Source organism: Gossypium hirsutum, chromosome D02, assembly GCF_007990345.1.
Source record: "Gossypium hirsutum isolate 1008001.06 chromosome D02, Gossypium_hirsutum_v2.1, whole genome shotgun sequence".
Taxonomy (NCBI): Eukaryota; Viridiplantae; Streptophyta; class Magnoliopsida; order Malvales; family Malvaceae; genus Gossypium; species Gossypium hirsutum.
In genome coordinates, this window is record NC_053438.1 from 37,319,335 (window position 1) to 37,341,796 (window position 22,462).

Below are 22,462 nucleotides of genomic sequence, written 5' to 3' on the forward strand. Positions count from 1 at the left end.
AATATCAAATACGTGCTCGCAAATACAACATTACACATATAAATAACATTTCATAATTAGTTTCAACAAAATCAAGATCTCACACACTCCTATAGAACTTAAACTAACATAGGATCATTCAGGGTCTAAATCGTATCGATTTGTAAAAAGGAAAAAAAATACAGAAATAGTAAAAAAATAAGGTCACACGACCGTGTGACCAGGTCGTATGGGAGGGTCCAGCCCGTGTGAGGGTCAACACAGTCGTGTGGAAAAGGCACACGATCGTGTGGCTACGACACATGCTTGTGTGATTGAGTTGCACGACCATGTAAGTTTCCCGTGTAACTCACTATGCATTTGTAACCAAAATTAGCATAATTTTTTAAGTAGAGAAGACACGGCTGTGTGGCTAATTCACATGCCCATGTGGCTGAGATACACGACCGTGTGACTAAACGACACACCCATATGTAATCGACAAAGTTTTCCCAACAGGGGTCACACAGCCGTGTGACCCACCTTAGACCGTGTGTCACAAAAAACACCTAATTTCCAAATGGTGCACGACCATGTGAACCGCTCGTGCGTGGCACACGCCTGCGTGCCTCAAAACTACCCCTAAACCTGATGCACAACCACAAAATACACGAAAAAATAACTCCAAATACAAATGTTTAGGAAATCACACCTTATTACGTTCACAAACACCAATAAACAATCACTTCCCACTGTTGAACCAAACTGAAACTCAATTACAAGATCACACAAACTATTTTAAAACCTTAATTAACAATAATAAAGAATCTAGAAAACCAAATTAAAATTCAAAGGCACTTACATGTTTTAGCACTTAAACAAACTAATCACGCAATTCCTCTATTGAATGACCGAAACAAAAGCTTTAATGCACGACCAAATAGATACAAAAAGAAGCACAATAGCCAAAAAGAACAAAAAAGATAGAACTGAAAGAGGAAGAAAAAGAAGCCAATGTGCGAGAGAATAAGAGGAAAAATAAAATAACATGAACAGAAAATTTTGGGGATTCCTTTCCTTTCTTTTTTTTAATTAAAATTAAAAACTCCAATAGTTTTTTTTATTAATCATTTAAAACCAGTCAGATTTTACTTATTATTATAAAAATATATTTCAAAATAATATAACAATATCATATTTTATCAAAACCCTTCAAATTTAATTACAAAAATTTTAAAGAATTAAAACCAAAAATTCAAAAAAAAAAATAATTCCCACATTGCATACAGGTGGACTCGAACCCGAGACCAAATGTAAGCTACCAAACAACAAACTCATTTTTCTCCTAAAGCTCAAAGACAAACTTAACAATCCAACTGAACCACAAACCCCAACCAACTAACCTGAACAATTTTAACCCTGATTTTGGGGCGTTACAACTCACCCCTACCTAAAGAAATTTTGTCCCCGAAATTTCCTACTAACCGTACTATCGCCTAAGCACAAGACTCACCACTACGCTTCCATTGTGCACTCTACTCCCAACGCGCTACCATACCATACTTAACCTTAAAATCACACACACCACTTTAACACTTAACCACTAAACCAAATCAATTCACTTACTATCACACACACAACATATTATCCAACAATCAGAAAGTCAACTCATACACAAACAACACTACACATAAGCCGAGATATCCCACAACCATACTTGACTCACTGTCGTCAAGAGCACTCCCTAATTTAATGCTCCGTGGACCCGCATCTGAAACATGCTCTTGACTTTTTTCGACATTCACCCGGATGACACTTCTTACAATGCCTACAAACCGAAACATCCATGCCACTAGCAAAACCTTCGACATTACATTTGCTAACATTCAGTTGAGATCTCACACGCTTCGTAGATTGAGGCTCCGAACTTAAGGACTACGATCCCTTTTCTTCCCATACTCCACACACCTACCTTGAACCATTACCCTGGTTCTCTCTAAATTAGCCTCGAAAACTCTCTAAAACTTCTCTTACTAACCGAATCAATGCCTCAATACCTACCTCCGGATTACCACCACCCGTAGCTGGCGTAACCACAGCGGTCTTCAACTCTTGAGTGACACATGTCCCAGAGAACTAGATGACTCCTCAAGAGTCACACCAGGTTGATCCTCACAACTTAGCTTGTCACAAGAATCCATATCGAACCTCGTAACTAATCTTAAGAGATCTACAATACCAAACCTGAACACAAAAATAAAAATCTAAACACTACAGTTCGAATCTTACAGAAATAATCTTACAATCTCAAAATTTCACATGGACTGGCATCGGGGTCTCAGACATTTTATTTTTACAAACATTTTCAAAACACAAAACATTTTCTATACACTGTGGTATGTTTTGTCAAAAATATTTTTAATACACACGCATGTGAACATATAAAAATACCGGCCGAGTTTTTGCAAACCTGACTCTGATATCATTAAATGTAACACCCGAGAACCTGGCCCAAAAGTTTTGACCGAATTTCGGAGGTCACATTATTGAATTCCAAATTTCTCTTAAAAAAGTCAATCTCTTTGTATGTTTAACAAAATTTAGTAAAAACTAAACCTACGCTTTGCAATTAGTGTTTAATTGGCATTAAAAACAAGTCAAAAATAAATCAAATTAGTATTCCTTGAACAATTCCAAAATGCGTCAGATTTTGCTAATCATAACCCAAAATTTCAAACTAGTGTTATAGTGAAAAATATGTTGTGTACTTTTTAATAGAAGCCCATAGGTCATTTCTCAAAAGCGTATGAACTTTGGAACAGTAACAAAGAGCTTAGTTAAAAACCGCGAACGTAACTTCCAAAATATTGTTCAAAACTGAAAACACATAATTTAACGAAAAATCCAAACTCAAACCCATACTACAGTTATTATAATCGCTTTAAAAATAATTTGTAAATAAGTCATACTAAACTTAACGAAATCTTATGTAAACCGAACCAACACCAAAAACTTTCCGATACCTCTGGTGTGTTGAGTCCGAAGCTTAAACTCGCGAATTACCTGAAAGGGAAAAAATAAAGGGATGAGCTACACGAGCTCAGTGTGAGTTTGAAACATAAGTAAATGGCACAACCACAAAAATATACAGAAAAATCACTCCAAATACAAATGTTTAGGAAATCACATCTTATTACGTTCACAAGAACCAAAGAACGATCACTTACCACTGTTTGAACTAAACTGAAACTCAATTATAAGATCAAAAAAACAATTTTAAAACCTTAATCAACAATAACAAAGAATCTAGAAAACCAAATTAAAATTCAAAGGCACTTACACTTTTCAACATTTAAACAAACTAATCACGCAATTCCTCTATTGAATGACTGAAACCAGAGCTTTAATGCATAATCAAACAGATATAAAAAGAAGCACAATAGTCAAAAAGAACAAAAAAGATGAAACTGAAAGAGGAAGAAAAAGAAGCCAACATGCGAGAGAAGAGAGGAAAAATAGAATAACCTGAATCCTTTTTTTCTTTTAATTAAAATTACAAACTCCAATAGTTTTTTATTATTAATCATTTAAGACAAATCAGGTTTTACTTATTATTATTATAAAATTATTTTTCAAAATAATATAACAATATTAGATTTTATCAAAACCGTTCAAAATTAATTTCTAAAAAAAAGCAATTCCCATATTGCATACACGTGGACTCCAATCCGAGACTAAAAGGGTCTGTTTGATTGCCAGTAAAATATTTTCCGTAAAATGCTTTCTGGAAAATGTTTTGCTTTTTTGTAAAATGATTTACTGGAAAATATTTTCTGGTGTTTGATTGAATCTGTGTAAAATATTTTCTGCTGCTTGGCAGATTTTTTGAAAATATTTTTCGAAAAAGTTATTTTTACATATATTAATATATATTAATAAATTTTTATATTTTAAATTATTTTTACATATATTGCAATGATTTATTTATAATAATACTCAATTATTAAGCTACAATATTAATCATTATAAATTGAAAAAAAACTAATATCAAATAAATTATTTGTAATTGTGTTAAAAAAACAAGTTACTGGAAAATTTATAAACAGCAGTTTTCTACCGAAAATGAATGAAGGAATGAAGGACGCGATAGAGAGGAGAGCACGGAAAATGTCTTACGGAAATTGAAAGGGTAAGACATTTTCCCTAAAATGTAACCCATTTTCCCTTGTTTTGGAGTTCATTTTCCAAATGGAAAATGTTTTCCACCAATCAAACGCTGGAAAAGTTGGAAATGATTTTCCGGAAAATCAATTTCGTCAATCAAACAGACCCTAAATGTAAGTTACCAAAGAGCTAGCCACTGAGCAACAGACTTATTTTCCTCCTAAAGCGCAAAAATAAACTTAACAATCCAACCGAACCATAGACCCCAACCAACTAAGCTTTCTAACCCCACAATTCTAACCCCAATTTCGGGGGTTACATAACTAAATTATATCCCTTGAGGGATTACTTTTTAAGCAAATAAAATATATTTGACTGGTTTGTATCCTTTTAAGGATTAATTTTTAGTATGTCAAATTTATTTGATTGGATTATACTTTTTAAAACGTTAAATTTAATTGACTGGATTGTATGTTGTATAAAACCTTGTTCGAAAACGTTTTTTTGGCACAACAGAAAATGATGCACTTAACACACAAGTACCGATACTAACCAATATCAAGACAAGAACAAAAAACATCAAAAAATATGCATCCATCAATCCGGTGTTCACTACCTTAAGACAAATATAGTGCCAGAGCATCTAAAGTACTTATATTCAAGATCCAAGAACGTAACGCTTTAAAGACTCCAAATACATGAAAAGGCTTTTAAGAAAATTAAATATATTCGAGATAAACAGATATCTTATCTCACACTCACATCCGAGTTTAAGGTTAAAGTCTATATACATCTTATAGGAAACTATATGAGAGAATAGGTTTACAATAAAAGAATTTCTATTCCATGAATGTAAAGCTCACGTATACACCACTTAAATTTTTTTTATGGTACAACCTTAGAAAGTACATGAAACTATCGTATAAATTATCATGTTACAGATTCTGGAAATGGTGTATTTATAAACTTCAGATACCATATTCTCTTGAAAAATCCTACTCAGCAAACAAAAATGTACCTTGGTGTAACAACTCAGCTTGGCCGGATTATTTCATAGCAGGGGTCTTGAGTTTGTCTCCCGATCCAGCTGAATACTAGCTGATAATACAGTGATTCCAGCATTAAAGCAACAGGTTCTCCAGCATCGAAAGTAGCCAACCAAGGGTCGTTCCAGCAGGTAATTTCAGATCATATTGTTAATTTAATCCACATAATCGCATAAAAATGGTGCCAGTTATGATACGATTGTTGAATCCTTCCGCTGCCTTGGCATCAAAACCACCAGTTGCAGCTTGCCAAGCTGGCAAAGTTTAATAGGATTCGTATATACTGCAATCTTAGCATCCTTCTCGCTTAATAAGAATACATGTGCAATGCTGAAAGAATCACCTTTTTCAGCAGCAAATTGCCATTCTCTTGTTGATATATTGAACCAGTCTTTCCTTGCAGATTTGGTGGCTTTAACTTCAACGTATTCGATATTGCCTCTCTCATCTTCTACCACGAGATCATAGGGTAATCCAGTTTCATTATCTTTATTCACCCACTTCACTTTTTTACCCGAGGTGCCGGTAAAGTATTTGAAAGCTGCAAGCTCACCCAGTTTCCCAGTTAGCAAAGCTTGAGCTGTATTGGGTGTGCCAGTAAGAAGCTGATCTCTCTGGCTAAATTCAGATGAAACGAATCCAGTATTAAGCTGATTTCTCTTGGTAAATTCAAGTGAAACCACCTGAGGGTTTTCCGATACTAGACCTAAATCAACAGGATCAAATGCGATTCTCACACCGGAATCAACTGTGCCAAATGCAGTTCTCACACCAGAACCAGTTGGATTGGTAGTGTTGCCATACTGATGATCCAAACTTTCAGAGTCTGGCAAAATTGGAACTGGTGAAGTTGTTTCTGTATTGTCTTCCATGAACATATCAGTGTCTATTGCAACTGGACCATCACTGCTAGTGTGTGAATCAATGTGCTTGGAACCATTAATTGGTTGTGAAATAGGTGCCGGTCTCTTACTGAGACCAGGTGCAGTTTTCCAATCCACAGGTGGCCAGTTTGAGTAGATCCCTGAAATTTTCTTGGACTTCGAAGTGGGTTGCTCTTTTTCTTCTGTTGTGGCAGAACTTTCAAGAAATTCATTACTCTCAGCTTCAGAAGTCACAGAAGAAAGGGACCAAACAGGTTCTTCATTAGGAAGTTTTGGCATCCTTTGGCTGTTCAAGATGAAAAACTCAGTCTGTTCTTCATTAGAACCAGATATTGCCATAGTTGTGACCATGTGAAGGAAATTTGCCAAGTGCAAATCCGGAGCTCCATCAAATAACAAACAAGAAAGCTCCATATACACAGCATGAGAATCTGATTCAGGAGTGGTGTACAAAATATTATCCTGAAAAATAAAATAAAAGGTTTTAATAATTAACACATAAAATAAAGATAACATATGTATCCTGATCCTAATGTATACAGAAATTCCACTATGTTTGACACTGGAATTTTACAGATTTATTTTATAACTGGAGACAACATTTCAGAAAAGAACTATAGAGTACCGATAAGCTATTTTATAACTGGGGAAGGAGTACACATCTGACATGGATATGTCAAACTTTCCAAGTTTTTCCTTTATTGGCTTGGAGAGTCTTATCTCCATACTCATGCCTGAAGAAATTTTGGACACTAGTGTTTCAAAAGAAATGAGTAGTCCGAGCAACACAGAATACCATGCATAAAACTCATAAAAGAACATTAATGTCATCTGTTTAGAATTACAGTTAGAGTCAATGCTATTCTTATACATTTTGCAAAATAAGATAATTTACCAAATGAAACGGTCCAAGAGAATAAAACAAAAAAACATACCATGGAGGGTGCAGCTATCCTACAAACAAATTTCAATTAATTCAAGGAATTCGATTTCAGTAGGCTCTATAGTATAGATCACATTAATAAAAAAAATTCCAGGCCATACCTGAAGAAGACAGGTGCATTGAAACTTCTTCTTGGACACAATGCCACAGCTCTTTATAACATTCCTGTAGTACAGCTCATCAACGACGACAATTTGTAAATCACTTATATTGCTGAATCCAGATTGCTTGAGTTGAATATATTTATCAAGATGAACACTGTATAAGTAGCGTTGTGCAAAAGGTAGAGCCCAATTCACAAGGGAAGCTTTGAATCTACCATCTGCTCGTTTGCTGTAAATTGCTTCACGAGTAACAACCTATGTAACAGAAAAAGCATGAGGAGCAGACAGGGCTAGTAAACATACAGTAGGTCAATTTCAGCCAAGTGAGATTACTGCTACATACTGACTTCTTTCTAGTAATAACCTGAGCTAACCCTTTATTTCCAATTAAGGATATTTTTAACTAACTCCATGTATCCATGGTCATATGTAGGCTTATTGAAGCAAATTTAGCAATCTAAAAGTTTATAAGTGACCAAGAATAATCCTCTGCACAATAAGAACACATTGAAGATAAGAGAAAAGACGGACAAATAAGCAAAAAAACCATAATAGATCACAGTAAAACTTAAAAAAGGAGTTGGGGAAATTTGTAAGTTTAAAACTTTTAAAAACTTAAGAAGCAAAATGGCGACAATGCATATGGTGCATGCACTGCAAATTGAATGAACATCATCATTATCACCATGAAAACAATGTTGAACCATGGCAAAGCTTCCATGGGTTCAATCAGACACCTATAAACAACTGTATCCAAAAGGGTAAAAGTTCCTAACAATATTAGGAACTAAATCACAAGGATGAAAAATATATGAAGACGAAAAACAGATGACTTGTTATTAAATATAAAAGTGAAACAAAAAAAAATGCTTAAGCCATATGATTGAGTTTCCGGACACCTAAATGGTAAAAAATTCAATTGAACTACTTGATTTCAATCAGACACAAGCACACACTCAAACATGTCTTACCTCTGAAAGAACAGGAATCCCAAAGGTGCGGATTAGAATTGACACTTTAGTCTGAAGTAACTCTCTCTCAATATCATTGAGAGTGCCAAAGTAGAGAAAATCAATATTATCCAAATGCTTAAATCTCTTCTTTAGTTTCTCATCATCACACCAGCACACTAAACCAAAAGAAGGGTGCAGGGAAACCCACTTATCTAAGACAGTGGGCAGCACGGTATACTCTGATTTATTAAGACATTCTTTCATGTGATGGATATCTTCAGTACTCAGTAAACCCGACTTCAGTGCATCAGCCCACTTCAGAAAGACTTGGAAGACCTAATAATGAAAACCATATATATGATCATGGCTCTAATAAGGGACAATATGAACTCGGTTAAGTTTAGTCACTTACGGCATGAGCAGCTTGTGACGGTAAAGTAACTGCTGATAACTGTAGCAAAATATCCAGGTAATTACAGAAAGAAGGTTTCTCAGGCACTTTGCATTCATTAACAAAAAAATCACGGAGACCTGGATAAATATTGGACAGTGTTCTGTTTAAGGGGCATTGGTTCTCAGATGAGCCCGACTGAGAATGATTATATGTTTCGTCCATGGCTCCAGTTGAATCGTGCCAATACACTTCTTTAGAAGACAAGAATAAGCCAGATACCACATCATCGGGCCTTGAAGCCAACTTGTATGGAACAAATATAGAAGACGCTGCATGGAACTCCTCAGCAATTTCCTTCCTTGAATTACGTACTTCACTCCAAATAAAAGTGTATAATCTGGACATTTGTGCTACACTGCATGCAAATAAGAACATTTAATTCAAATGAGGGGTGGCATATAAAAAACTCAAACAGCTGGAGACAAAGAACAACAAAAGGTAAATGAAAATACATCAGATGTTCAGAGCCCTACATTTTTCTCTTAAAGTAGAGCCCTCTTATCATGAAAAATGTGCTTTATCTATAAATAAAATCTTCACAACAATAAATCATATCACAACATTCAGCAACAAATTACTGAACCCAAAGAGAAACAGAATGAAGTTAGTTTCTTTTCCAGAAAGAAACACAAATATACACAACAAAATATTCACTTAGAAACAACTGCAGAGCTTCCCACCCAAGTACCAGAAACAAAGTCACACTTTTCGCAAAAGAAACTTCTTTATCCTTTCCCAAGATTTAAGTACTCAAGTGTAAAGGCAGATGTACAAGCCAAGGTTTTCCTCCCCCATTTTTAAGCTTTACAGGTATTGCCAAAGTTAGGTGTCGTACTGATAAATTTAGTACTTCAATTAAAAGAAAACCAATGGATATCTTTCACTTGTGCTACAATTAAGAGACGACAGACTATCTTCCCAACCATTAGTTGTAGTATAACATTCAGCTCTGTAGTAACAACTGGTTAGATGTGCAGGGTGAGACATCACCATCCAATCACAAATTGCATATAAATTTTAAAAAACTAAGGAGCTCCATGACAATTTAGAATTATAGGAACAAGCCAAACTTTTTTCATCAAACAATATGCGGTCACGCCAAAGACTAAAAAACATAGCAGAATGGCAGTAATACCTGGCCTTGAAAGAGCTGTTGGATCTCCATAATTTAAGAATCTTGAGGGCATCATCAATGGTAACTTCAGTTCTAAAACCAATTTCCTTTACTAACTTTCCATTCCTCACCTAAAAAGACAAAACATTATACTCAACGTTAGCAAAATTATTATGTTGGAGCTAAGTAAAATTTCAAACTGTTAGAACTCTAAGCACTAATTTGAAAATTTTTCAAATTTGGGTCAACTGGTTACATTTATGAAGAGATCACATTTTAATTGTTATTTCATAGAAGCGGGAGGAAAAAGAATTCAGTCAGTTGCCTTTTATTCTCTTGGCTCATTTTATTAAAATTTTCACATTAAATATCAATTCACAAAAAAAGGTAGAATAAAATTTTTAAGTGACTGCTTAAGTTTCTCACTTTTTTTGGCAGATAACTCTGGTAACTCTTTATACATCAGAAAACAGGTCAATTAGTTGAAACAATTCATGACATCAAATCAATATTAAACCAACCTTTGGAACAGCATATGGAGCACATGCACCTAGGATTGCATGCACTGCATCACAGTCATGGAACAACTCTTTAGGATAGTGAAGCTTATCATCCATGCTAGAAACCACCCATGGGATCTCACAAATCTTGCACAAAAAAGAAGATCTGAAGGTTTTAATGTCAGTGCCAGATTTGAAATTGCAGCAACCAATAGCTTTTTCACTAAAATGAACATCCCAAAATTCATCAAGAACCTCCAACAAGTACTTACAGCCTTCACGATTGCCACTTCCAGACAACAGGGATAACAACTGAACTAGCTCATAAGACTCCCAATCCTTAACAACTGATCCATGAGAAATTAAGTCCCAATCTGATGACAAGCTCTGAAGAACAGTATGAGACATATCCACAAAACTTTTATCAAGTTGAACCACTTGCACAAAATCAGTGACACCAATTTCCAGGAAAAATTCCCTCCACTTCTTCAATCCAGAAGAGAGCAATCTAGAAGCTGGATGCTTCAGATATGTCTTATCAACCTCATGCCATTTCAGATCCACACCATTAATCAACCTATTTATGTTCACAGGGTTCTCGAATTCTTTGCTGAAATGTACTGATACATCAACTGGTCTTTTGAAGCCATAATTTGTTAATATAAAAGCTTTATTTCGCAACTCTGAGATAATGTAATCCCTCTCAACACGACAACTGGGGCAGCTAGATTGTAAGTGAATCATCACAAAGCAGAGGTAATCTATCATCAAATTTTTGTCACTAGTTTTGACTCTTTCATCAGACATATCTGGCAAAATATGTACCTTAATTATTTCATGTGCAGAGAGCTGCTGGACACCAATATTATGAAGCACACTAGTAATGTTTCCTATGCATGAGATACTGACAGCTGTTTCAGAAAAAAGGGCAGGACTGACAAACCGAAGTTTAGCATACAATGTAGGAAAAGCTTCAAGTCCAAGATCACCTTCAAACACAGTGTTCATAACATCAGAATGTAACCAAATTGTCCCTTCATCAACAGAGGTAAAGGTGCCATCTGAAAGAGGAATAAATGGAGTTTGTCTAAGAGTTTCTACGAGAACAGTTTCTATTTCACAATTCATTGATGCCTGTCCAGAAGACTGGAATGAGATTGCATAGAACTCATTCAGCCAAGAGGATATCCAAGCTAGGCCCATTGGTTTAAGTCCATTTCCTCTTTTACACAAAGAAGATATAATTTGGACCAGAACTTCAGGACCATAGTCTTGGATACCTAATGCCCTTGCCAATGCATCAGACAAAATTATATCCTTGTCCAAATAACCAAGACCAAGGTGATCATGGAGCAAGGAATCAGGAAAAAGCTTACGAGCTGATTCAGTCCAGCCTCTTAGAACTTTGCAGGATGGTACCCATTTGCTTTTGTCTCCTTCCAAAATTAAGCAATTTGACATTCGTAACTTAGATATGATCATCCGAGGAAGGGAGGAAAAAAATCCATGCACTTCCCCAACAAGTGGAACAAAGCTCATGTAAACTGAAACAGCTTTTCCTGGATTTTCCCGGAAACAGGGGAGAGAACAAAATGATCTCTCTGCAGAAACAAACAAACTAGGATACTCTGACAATAACCACTGGTTCCACGGACTATCTACATCAACTTCTTCTCTAGATGAAGGAAGAACAAAATCACCTTGAAGAATAAATTTCAGGCCATATGTCCTTAAAGGAAGAAAAGCAAAAACAGGTTGTTGGTCCAGAAATGGTCTGTAACATCCACAATCAGTCTCCAGCAGTGTAAATGCTATTGAAATTTCTGTTATTTGCACATCACGATGAATGAAATCAGCCTGCAATTTTTGGGATGCTAAAAACCATGTCATGTTTTCCACCCCACATGAAACCTTTACAATACCATTTCCCACAATTTCTTTTCTCATAATAACAAATGAATCATTGAGCATGTTCCGAAACACAATACACTGGAGCCTGTGGAGAAAGAGTAACAAAGAAGGATTGAGATCCGAAAACATGGAGACAATATTGTTCATATCATTTCCTTTAGATGTAACTGATCTGAAAGGAAGTACAATGCAAGTGTTCCAACACTTATTAACCAGCTGACTAGTGTCTCCACCCAACAGCATTTTAAAAGAGTCAACATTACAAGGAGGTACTAGAGTAGGCAAAACAAAACCTATCTGACCATCACTTATATCAAACTTTACATGAAACCCATTGGAGTGAATCTCAGGGGCATCTGTAACCTGCAAATTACAAGAGAACATAACTCATCGAAGCCACAATTTAAACAACACAAATAGTAAGTACCTATCAGTTTAGATTTATGTAGCAAACATTTCAGGAAAAATATTTTCAATTCAGTTGTAGATTGGCACAATGAACAACTGAATGATTTAATGGAAAATAAAATGCAATCGAATTCTTGTAGAAAGTACAGGTCCAAAATAAAACTATTACTCATAGGAAATTAAAATCTTCACCATAAGTGGTGACTGTAAACTCATCTAATGAAGAAAACAACACTCAAAAAAAAGAAAATCTACCTTTAAGAAATGTAATTATGAAGGGTTACTTTTAAAAGTGCAATGGTATGGGGTTTCCTACCATGCTTCCAAAAGTAATTAATCAGAGCAATGAATGGTACGTTCTACCTTAATGAGAAGAAAATCACGACGTTTGTAACTATCTACTTACAATTTATAGCCAATTTTTAGATTCTAAAGAATAGAGTACTGAAATTTGGGTTGTAAAGGAAATTTCATTCTTCTTCCGGGTATGAAAGGCAAAGACGGACAAACTTAATTCTGAAAAATTAAAGTTTTCCTATTTAAAGAAGCTAGACGCTATATAGATTGATTTGAGCAGAATGACTGGAACCACAATATTTGTCTTGTTTAACTCCTATTGCTATCTATAGTAGTCACCCAACTTTTCTTCTTACATTTATGCCTTCTAGTCTAGATATTGAAACGAGGTAACGTCTGACATTACTTGAACAGGACAAATCAGAGAATGAGATAATATGAAATAGCACTGAAAAATAAGTTATTGTACCCGAAAAACAGATTTGAAACCAATGCCTTTCTTCCCTATGTAGCCAGAACATCCTTTTTTTGTTGAGCTTCCAACATCACAAAGTGCTCTGATGTTCTGAGCAGAAAAGCCTTGTTCATTATTTAAAACAATTATACCTGGCTCTTGAACAATAAAAGCTAGAGTTGGTTCCTCGTTTTCAGAGTAGACATTGTCATCCGCATTTTGAACCTGAAGCAACATGAGACTTAGTTAGATGCAGCTAAACATTTTACCATTTAGCAGAAGTGGTTCAGAAAAATTCAGTATTTCCACTATCTCATAGAAAGAGTCCCAACTTCTAGCAACAGAAAGCTTAACTAGATCCAATTAACACTTCACCATTAAAGAGCAGCTGTCAGGAAATCTCAATACTCCCTCTACCCATAATGAGAACACATATTTCTATTTTTCAGATGTCCAAAAAGTATTTTCCACCATAAAAAGGGAAAGGCTGATTATCTAGCATCCAACAACACCCTTCAATAATTTTAACTTAGAGCAAAGAAAACCAGAAACTACTCTATTATGAGAGGAAAACAAAAACATTAATCAGTAAGTGCTATATTGCTTCCTATGCCTTTTCAACAGCTATTGTGAGATGGAGTACAAAAAAAAAAAAAGATGCACACACACACACACATAGAGGGAGAGCGATATCCAAGCAAATTTTGCAAATTCAACTGTAAGTATTGAAAACATTTCAACTAACAAATACAACATGATGATGCTACAGAGGACCCATAGTAACAGCAAGGAAGATCACAGGAGAATGTACAACGGTTAGCCGAAAAGAATAACATATCCTTTCCATCTAAAACAAGAAGAAAACAATCTCATTGGTAGGTAGCATGGAAAATAATAAAGACGTTCAAGAATACAGATACACCAGGTGGAATATCTGAAGATAAATTTGTCCTCTAAACATATTTCTAAGCATATATGGAGTAGAATTGTTCCTTCTTTCTAGTATAGAAATTTAAGTTCCATAATCAACTGTGTGGACAGACACTTAATCCATTTAAACATTATTTGAGCAGTCCTACTTTGCACAAATGAAAAACAAACTTACAAGCTCAAGAAGAAAATGTGAGTCCTGAGAGTACAACTCCTGAGAAAGACAATGGAGTGCTCTCCCCAAGCGAGCATGTTGCTTCTTCAACAAGCTACTCTCCACACTTGAAAGACTTGGATCCAGACCAAACTCATCTCGCCTGATCGATTCAATAACCAGGGCCGCATCTGTCTGTTCATCAACTTCAGAAGATCGTTCTCTGTTCTTATAACCCATTCTCTCAGCAGAAACTTCTTCACAACTAATTGTGTCACAAACTGCAGCTTTCTTGTCTGTCCGATCAGACACTATCATTTCTTTCTCAGTATAGGATGGCCTATCTATTGCATTTTGCAAAAAGTTTGACCTTGTTTTCAACTCAGACATACTGGTTTTCATCCCTAATCCCTCAGAGGAAAGAAACAAGTTACTCATATCAGTGGAACAAAATACGTGGTAATCCTGTATCCACTCCACTATGCCAAGAGAAAAGCCTAATTCATGTAGCATAACACGCTGATTCAGTTCGTTGCATGCACTCAAAATAGCTGAGGGGCAATTTTTAATTACAGCCCGCATCCCATGAAGTAATATATCAGCTGCACAACCATGAAATTCTGAAGGTAGATAACATAGACAATCAAGGAAAAACCTTGAAGCATGAGATGCAGCTTTTTTCATTTCGATCAAGTTAATGAGTAATCCATTAGCCGAATTGCCAACAGAAACATCTTCCTGAAATTTTGGCCTAAATGGTGCTTTTCCATTCATAATAGAATTCTGGTAATCATCTGCTTCAATGTTCTCCATTTGGTTTTTCAAAAGGACTTCAAAAGCCATCTGTGCATGGTGTTTAAGGAGGGCTAAGGGGAGGTGCTTTATTCCCCCAGTTATAGAACACAAAGACAGCAGCATCAAAGCTGTTTCAAAGGCAGATCCCTTAAGAGCAGCTTCCAAAAATGAATCAATAGTCGCTGATTGATCAATACGGACAACTTTCCCATCTTTTGTCACCAAGCACAATAACTCTTTCGCACGGACTTCATTAAACAACCACAATATAAGAGAACCAAGAGAAGGAGCAAATAAAACATCCCAGTGTAACCATGAATATAGATCTGACAGCATTGGGGCCCTAAGCAAAACAGCCATTGCATCCTTGGAAGCAGCTGATTTAACCTTCCTAAGATTCTGGACAGAAGTTTCTGATGAATAGTTCTCATCATAGGCCAATGAATGACCATCATGGCACATTCCCAACAATGACGCTGAAAATATAACACATTTGGAACTTATATCATTCTTGGATTTCTCCACAAATTCCAGAAAATCTTCCATCGAACCATTTTCCTTAACTTTGAAATTGAACAATGGACATTGCTTCATGAGCAGTTTATTAATAACCTCCTTGGTAATAATTTGATTGTCCTGTAAATTATATGAAGCCTGTGATATGAAAGCAATCAACAGATGCTGGAGAATGCAAACCTCTAAAGGAGACTTTTCACATATTTCAGCAGCCAAGAGTTTATGCAATTCAATAGGTAATAATGAAGCATGTCTTTCTAGAAACATGAAGAACTCTCCAAGACCAAGGGACCTAAAGTCCTTAACATAAAATTGCTCAGCCAGCCAAGACTCACAGTTAAACAGCTTCCTCAGCAAAACTAACTTTTGCTCTTTAAGTGATTTACCAATTTCTTGATTATGCTTAAAATAAGCATTAATTTTCTTGATAACATCTTCCACTGTCACACCTGCACGTAGTGTAAACTGAGACAGTTATATCAAATGAGCACTGATATCTCTGAAGAGAAGAATCAAAGGACTGGGGAATAATGAAAGCAACAAACTATTTTTGTACAAAAACAGGTGGCTGTAAAAAAAAGATAAATCTTTAACTGCCAAATAGTTCTTGCATCATTGCATTACTACTCAGACACAAAAATCTAAGCCTTGGCAGGTCAAGTGAGAAGTTCAACGGAGGGAGAAACTTAAATTAGCTTTTTGGAAAATGATCCAACACCCTGAAATATAAAAAATAACTACTACTTTCAAATGCAACCCAACAATCAATTAGGCCCATTTCTAGAGAAAAAGAAAAAACAGAAATCATTAAAATGCTGCTACAAAAAAATGTTAAACCAAATTCATACAAACCACAAATGAAAAGGATTCCCTTTTAGTAGAAATAACAAGGGGAAAAATATATTTCCTGTAAGTATTTAACCATATTTAATAAATAATGAAGAAACAAAACCATGAAATCATACTAGAACCTTTTTCTTTTTCTTTTGGCAATAGAAATCAATAAAGCAAAGACTACTTACAATCTATACTTGTGGGGATCAATGCATCCTTCTCACTTGGTTCAACATCGATGCTCTCATATTCAGAACAATTATCAGATGTGGTAGTCAATTCCAATTTTCTGACTCCTTGAATAGTATCATACATACTATCCCACATTCCTTTTTTGATAGATGTCACCTGTAATATTGAAAAAAAATTTTTTTACCACAATCCTGGATCTCAAAATAACTTGTCACAATAAGCATACCTAGCAGATACGAATTCGTAAGTGGACTAGAAGCATCAGTGCAGTCACTGGCACCCCAAAGGTGCTAGGACTGTTGTACCACCTAAGAAGCAAGGCACAAAGAAGAGATTCAGCCAAGTTGGCACTTGGAATGGGGTGATCTAGAATAGAGAGTGATCTAATCACCATGACTAGATCACTATGTTTGGTAGTAACTAGGGAATCCTAAATGGCAGTAAGCATAGATCACCTAGAGTGATTAGATTGCTACCTTGCAAGTTAATTTTAGATCCCATACAAAAGGGTGGAGATGTTCTATCATGGGGAAAAGTAATCTTCAAAATCAATTTAGGGAAAATTTACCATCAAAGTGGTGCCAACCAAAATGCAGTTCTCTCCTAATTTTAGTTTTTTAAAGCAAATTTCCACTTTTTAATCATTTTATACAAGACAACTATTGTAGCTCTTAACTGTGAACAAGTCAATAACTTTGAATTATACTCATTGGAACTGGTTAATACCTTAAAATTTTCACAGAACAATGAACTCTTGTTTTTAAAATTGTTCATTCAATAAAAATTGAAAATTCTGCTTCCTTTTAATTAATCTTATTAATGGTAGTGAGGTTATTTTGTGTTAAATCGTTTCTAGGCAATATCAAACACAAAGATTTAATGTCACCAGTGATTGCACCAAGACCTTACCTTTCGAGCTTTCTTATGCCAACTACCTTTTAAGGCATAAACCCTAGGCATCAAAGTTAAGTGTCTCAATAAAAGGTGCCTCAACTGAAGGGGTTGAAGAAGCTTTTACTAAGTAGGGATGAAACTTGGCACCTAGGTAAAAGCCTCAATCATATGAAAATAGATTTTTCCAGGACAAGGTAAAAACAGGAGTATGATTTACTATGCGATTGTAAGAAAAAAAATATTATGCAATATGCAGATGCTCTTCAAGTCCCCAAAAAAAAAAAGAAAAAACAAAAAAGAAAAAGTAACAGTGAGGATGAGAGGAGCTTTTACTAGTTTTGCAGCAATTAGCACAGCTTACTGCAATCAGCTAAGCAAATTAGACTTACAGCAACATTTAGTAATCCAATAAATGGATAAGAAGAAAGCATTGACTTCATTTTCTTCCTCTTCTTTGCTGTTGAGCTGTAAAAGCAAAGCATTCTTTGTAGAACCTATGAATAAATCAGAATTGAAAATGAACATCATATTAAAGAGTGAATAAAACAAACGAAAAATATTCAATGTCCAATATCATGTAGTTAACATTCAGAATTATACAAGTACTCATGAGAATTGGAAAGGCTTGGAGCTCAGTGCAATTGTTAAAATCCTAGGATTATAAATTGAAATTATTAAAATTCTTCATCCTGGATTCATGTATTTGAATATATAGTTGAGATCCTAATATTATAAAGTTAAGTAAAAGAAGTGAGGAACTGCAAATAAGTAACAAAGCTGAAAATGGTGCACTCCTCTGAATTGAAGTGCAAGTGCAACGTATGTAAATATTCTACAAGGGGTATAACTTCATTTTTAATGATTTCTGAGATACAACTTGAGTGATGGGTAATTTTTCTAATTTTAAGAGACAAAACTAATAAGGAACATCTAAAGTTTCATTAAAAGAGAATCCAACAAGCACATTACATTTAGAAGACAAGAAAATTGCCATGACTAATTACAACCATAACTTGCAATTTAAATATTTGCAGCAGAGAAGCATGAACATAGAAGAATAGACACAGCAAGTTCAAAACGCTTATCAAATTGAAAAGAGACAAAACAGAGGAAACACTAGATGAGATCTCTAATTAAAAGTTCCATGGATAAAATGACTACTACGACACAAGACAAGCAAACACAATAGACAGGTCATACAGTGGACTAGGGGCCCTCTTCAAATAATCACATTGCTCATTCTTTAACATCACATAGTGGTGCAAGTTGAGGTGCAAACTTTTTAGCACTCCTTTAATATCCTCTCTCAAGTGAATAGACACTGTTTAAGTTTTAATCCTTCCATGTCCCTAAACCTACAATCCATGATTTCACAATCCTAGTGCACCATATGTCTAGGCAGATTCTTTTGAAATATTGCAGATTCCTCAGGAAGAGACAACTAATTGTATTGGGATGGAGAAACAAAAATAAACCACTAAACTATTTTAAAGAGTGAACTAACCTCTTCCATTGTGTGCTCCCTACATGCCTCCTTCCAGGTTGTGATGAATGTCTTCATCAAGTTATTAGAGAGCAAAATATCAGCTTCATCTAAACTACTAAGGTCTTTGGATTGATTTCCATTTTCATTTGGAATAGTAGCTTGCTTGAGTCCATCTCTTCTGCTTAGCTTAGGTGGTCTAGAGATGGAAGGACTGGGACTATCAATTTTTCTTTTCCTTTTGTATGGCCCTGTACAGTCATTGCGCTTTGAGCTAGCAGTAGCAGGAGAAGGTTTAGGCATTCTATCTTTCAAGCCAAGCCTTATCAACTCTTCTGCTGCAGAAGGGTAAGGACAACTACTAACCCGATCAGAGCTACTAATAACTTCTGATGGCAACTCTGAGTCACTGCCTTCATCATTGTCATTCCTTTCATGTTCATGAGCACTGTCACTGGCATCTTCCTCCTCTGTGCTTGAGGAATCAAATCGTATATGCTTGCCACAAAAATCCTTGTGTACTGACATAAATGACTCAACTTGCTGTGATATGTTCATATATCGTTCTTTTAGCTTAAGACCCTTGCAATGTTTTCTTAGCTTCAGCCCCTTTTGGCATTTCTTTACCTCAAAGTCTCTCTTTCCCTCAGCCTTCTTGATAAAACTAGTATACATCCTATGATCACAACAGTAACAATTTCAATATACTATAATATCAGATTTGCTGTCAAATTAGGATGTGGTCAGTGAATATGACACTATAAGATGTGGTAGGCTATCAGAAGTTGACTTCATAAGGTAATGTATTCAAATGAATGATGTTAATGCCCAATTAAGCCTTAGAAAAAGATTATAGGATATCAGATAGAAACTGGAAAGAAACAAAACATGTAACAATTCACCAAAAGGATATCATACAGAGAGTAACATAAAATTAATCATGCAATAAACAAATTATAGGATGTCATATAGAAAGAAAAAAGAAACAAACCATGAAAGTAACATTAGGTTTTTAATTTAAGAAGAAAGTTCTTAAAGTGTAATAGATTTGTAAGCTATGAAGAAAAAAAAGCCAACTCCGCTTCTGTTAAGGATAACGATAAATTATTTTATTACTGTATTAATGAAAATTTTATCAGGTCATAATTATCTAAAATGTGCCTTTGAAGCAACAACCAAGACATTGGAGGTTGTAATCTATAAGCATTATAAACTAATTTTTGAGAAAACAACGCCACATCCCTAAAAGCAAATACCAAAATCAAAATTAGCCATGTTTGTTCGAAACTGTTCTATGAAGTTCTCAAGGCACTGGTTTCTATCAGTGCATCAGACTTTTCCTACTTCTTTCTTTCTAGTTAAAGGAAGTACAGAGATATGGAATACATACGCCAAGCTCCGAATACGCACACCAAGCTTTTCCTTGCTTGTGGCAGCTTGCTTATCAGCAACAAACTCCAGAAATTCATCAATAAGAATTTCTTGATTTTTGTGGCCGTCAATGAATTCATGGATGTGAGCAATTATGTCCTCACTTGTTATTTTAAACACTTCTGTACAATTTTTAACTGAAAAATAACGCAAGATAAGTGGATGACGAAGCAAAGGGCCAAGCTCCAGCTTCTCATATGTCCTAACACCCTCATTCTCACATATTGCCAGCTCCAACTCATACAATGTAGTAATTCTTCGTACTCCAGCAAAACATTGGATAAATGCATTTACCTAGAAAATAGATGAAGAAAGCAAGAAATTAGAAAAAGAATAAAAAAAGAAAGAAAAATAACCATTATGTTTCAAATAATATATAATTTAGCCTTCATTTGGCATCTTGCACCGATAAAAAATGGGCAGTAGAAAATTTCAATTTGTCTACTACACATGAAAAGCTCCTTTCCATGTAGATAGCGAAATATGCCCTGCCTGTCCCCTTGAAAGGAAAAACTAAGAAACACCAGTTATTTAAGTCAGTAATTCCAACTTTCTAATGAATGTCTTCAACTCTCAGAATACAAAAAAAAAAAAACCAGCCTTAAGGCTTTGTTTAGCGTGTCTGCTACTTACGTTTCCACAGTTGCTTGCTTGTAATTAAACAAAAGAAAATTGTAAAAATGCAAGATTTTAACTGATTAAAAATAATAAAAAAAGGATCAAAATATTAAAATGCTATACCCCTTCTGGCATAACTATTCTAATCCAAAGAAAAACATGCATTTCATTCTGCAAAGATTATTGGCATCATATCTTTTGACTCTTCAGAAGTATTCTTTGCTTTCTGGTTCAAACATGCTTTCTATATCTCTTTGAGAAGTATGATTTGAACCCTAATCTTATAAAAATCATTACCAGCAACAATAAGCAAAGCATCCAAATGTCCCTATTCCATCAAAGGATTTCAACATTCTTATAGCCACTAAAATTGCAAAATACATGTATTAAGCATGTATGTATATAAAAGATATATCATCTGTGTATTGTAATTACCCTTCCTTCAATGGCCATAAGCCTTTGAAGAGACGGAATCCCCTGCATGTCCAATCCTAACGAGCTCCATGAGTCAGCCTGCAGGGCTACCAAGGCTGCCTCCGAAACTTTCCATGCCGTAACACTATTTCCGGTAGCAATAAGCTCACGCCACGCCTGGTTCACAGCCTGGTTTGCTCTTTCCTGGACTTCCTTCGGGACTTGGCCAGAGGCGGCGCTGCCTCTATGGTTGTGGAGCTGACTTTGGCTGCTGCTGGGGTTATTGACCTGTTGTGGTTGTGGTTGGGGGATAATAGAGTTTTGAGGAAGGGAATAAGCATTAGAGTTTTGGAAGAAGAAATTGTTAGGGCTTTGTTGCAGAGCAAAGTTTGGTTGGACTGGAGTTATAAGGGCCTGGAGGAATTGGAGAACGTTGGGGTCTTGGAGAGCGAAGTTTGGATTTGAAGGTTCGAATGGTGGTTGAGATGGAGGATGGCCGCCAGGGGGGCGGAAGGGACGGTGGCCGTTATGGCGACCGCGCATCTTGAAAGGAAAGAAGGATGTAGGTTTAGGGAGGGATTAGCATTGTCAGCTTTGCGTATTATATACTGTGACGATTTATTTGGATTTTTATCTTAGAATTCTTTTATTTTCGTATTCACTTAAATTAAAACTATTTAAAAAAACAAAAAAAAAAGTCATACATAAGCTATTAATTTCATCAAAATAGGATATCATTCAATAAAAACATGATAGGGTAACATGCTCTTAGACATTATACACTTTTTGAGATAAAATTAACATTTTAAATTCTACTTTTGAATAAAAAAACTTTAAATATCTAAATGAAAAACAATATAATTTGGAATCGACATTTTATATTCAAACTCGAGTAAGATAAAAAGCATTCGGTAAAAGTAACTTTGTTTTTTTACTATTCAACTATAAAAATATATGGAATAGTCCAAAAATTCTATTTAAAAACCAATCATTTCAATTTTATGCACTCAA

General features: G+C 35.3%; 1 protein-coding gene across 1 annotated transcript; it reads right to left on the reverse strand.

Annotated features, from left to right (window-relative positions):
* Positions 1-4,817: 4,817 nt before the first annotated feature.
* On the reverse strand, positions 4,818-22,054 carry LOC107910596 (protein NO VEIN). The gene is made up of 13 exons (XM_016838482.2): positions 21,473-22,054; positions 20,379-20,713; positions 19,010-19,664; positions 17,895-17,999; positions 16,608-16,767; positions 14,296-16,034; positions 13,206-13,415; positions 10,142-12,394; positions 9,642-9,751; positions 8,465-8,861; positions 8,071-8,388; positions 7,097-7,354; positions 4,818-6,514 (listed from the first exon to the last, which is right to left on the reverse strand). The coding sequence occupies exons 1-13, from the start codon at positions 21,992-21,994 to the stop codon at positions 5,357-5,359; spliced, it is 8,220 nt and encodes a 2,739-aa protein (XP_016693971.2). The 5' UTR covers positions 21,995-22,054; the 3' UTR covers positions 4,818-5,356.
* Between the last annotated feature and the right edge of the window lie 408 nt (positions 22,055-22,462).

Excerpts from the sequence above, each read along its gene's own strand:
- LOC107910596 (XM_016838482.2), bottom strand. The coding sequence starts at position 21,994 with ATGCGCGGTCGCCATAACGGCCACCGTCCCTTCCGCCCCCCTGGCGGC. Across the intron at positions 19,665-20,378 it reads GTGCGTATTCGGAGCTTGGC|GATGTATACTAGTTTTATCA; the intron begins GTATGTATTCCA and ends TTGTGATCATAG. Across the intron at positions 18,000-19,009 it reads GGGAGCACACAATGGAAGAG|GTTCTACAAAGAATGCTTTG; the intron begins GTTAGTTCACTC and ends ATTTATTCATAG.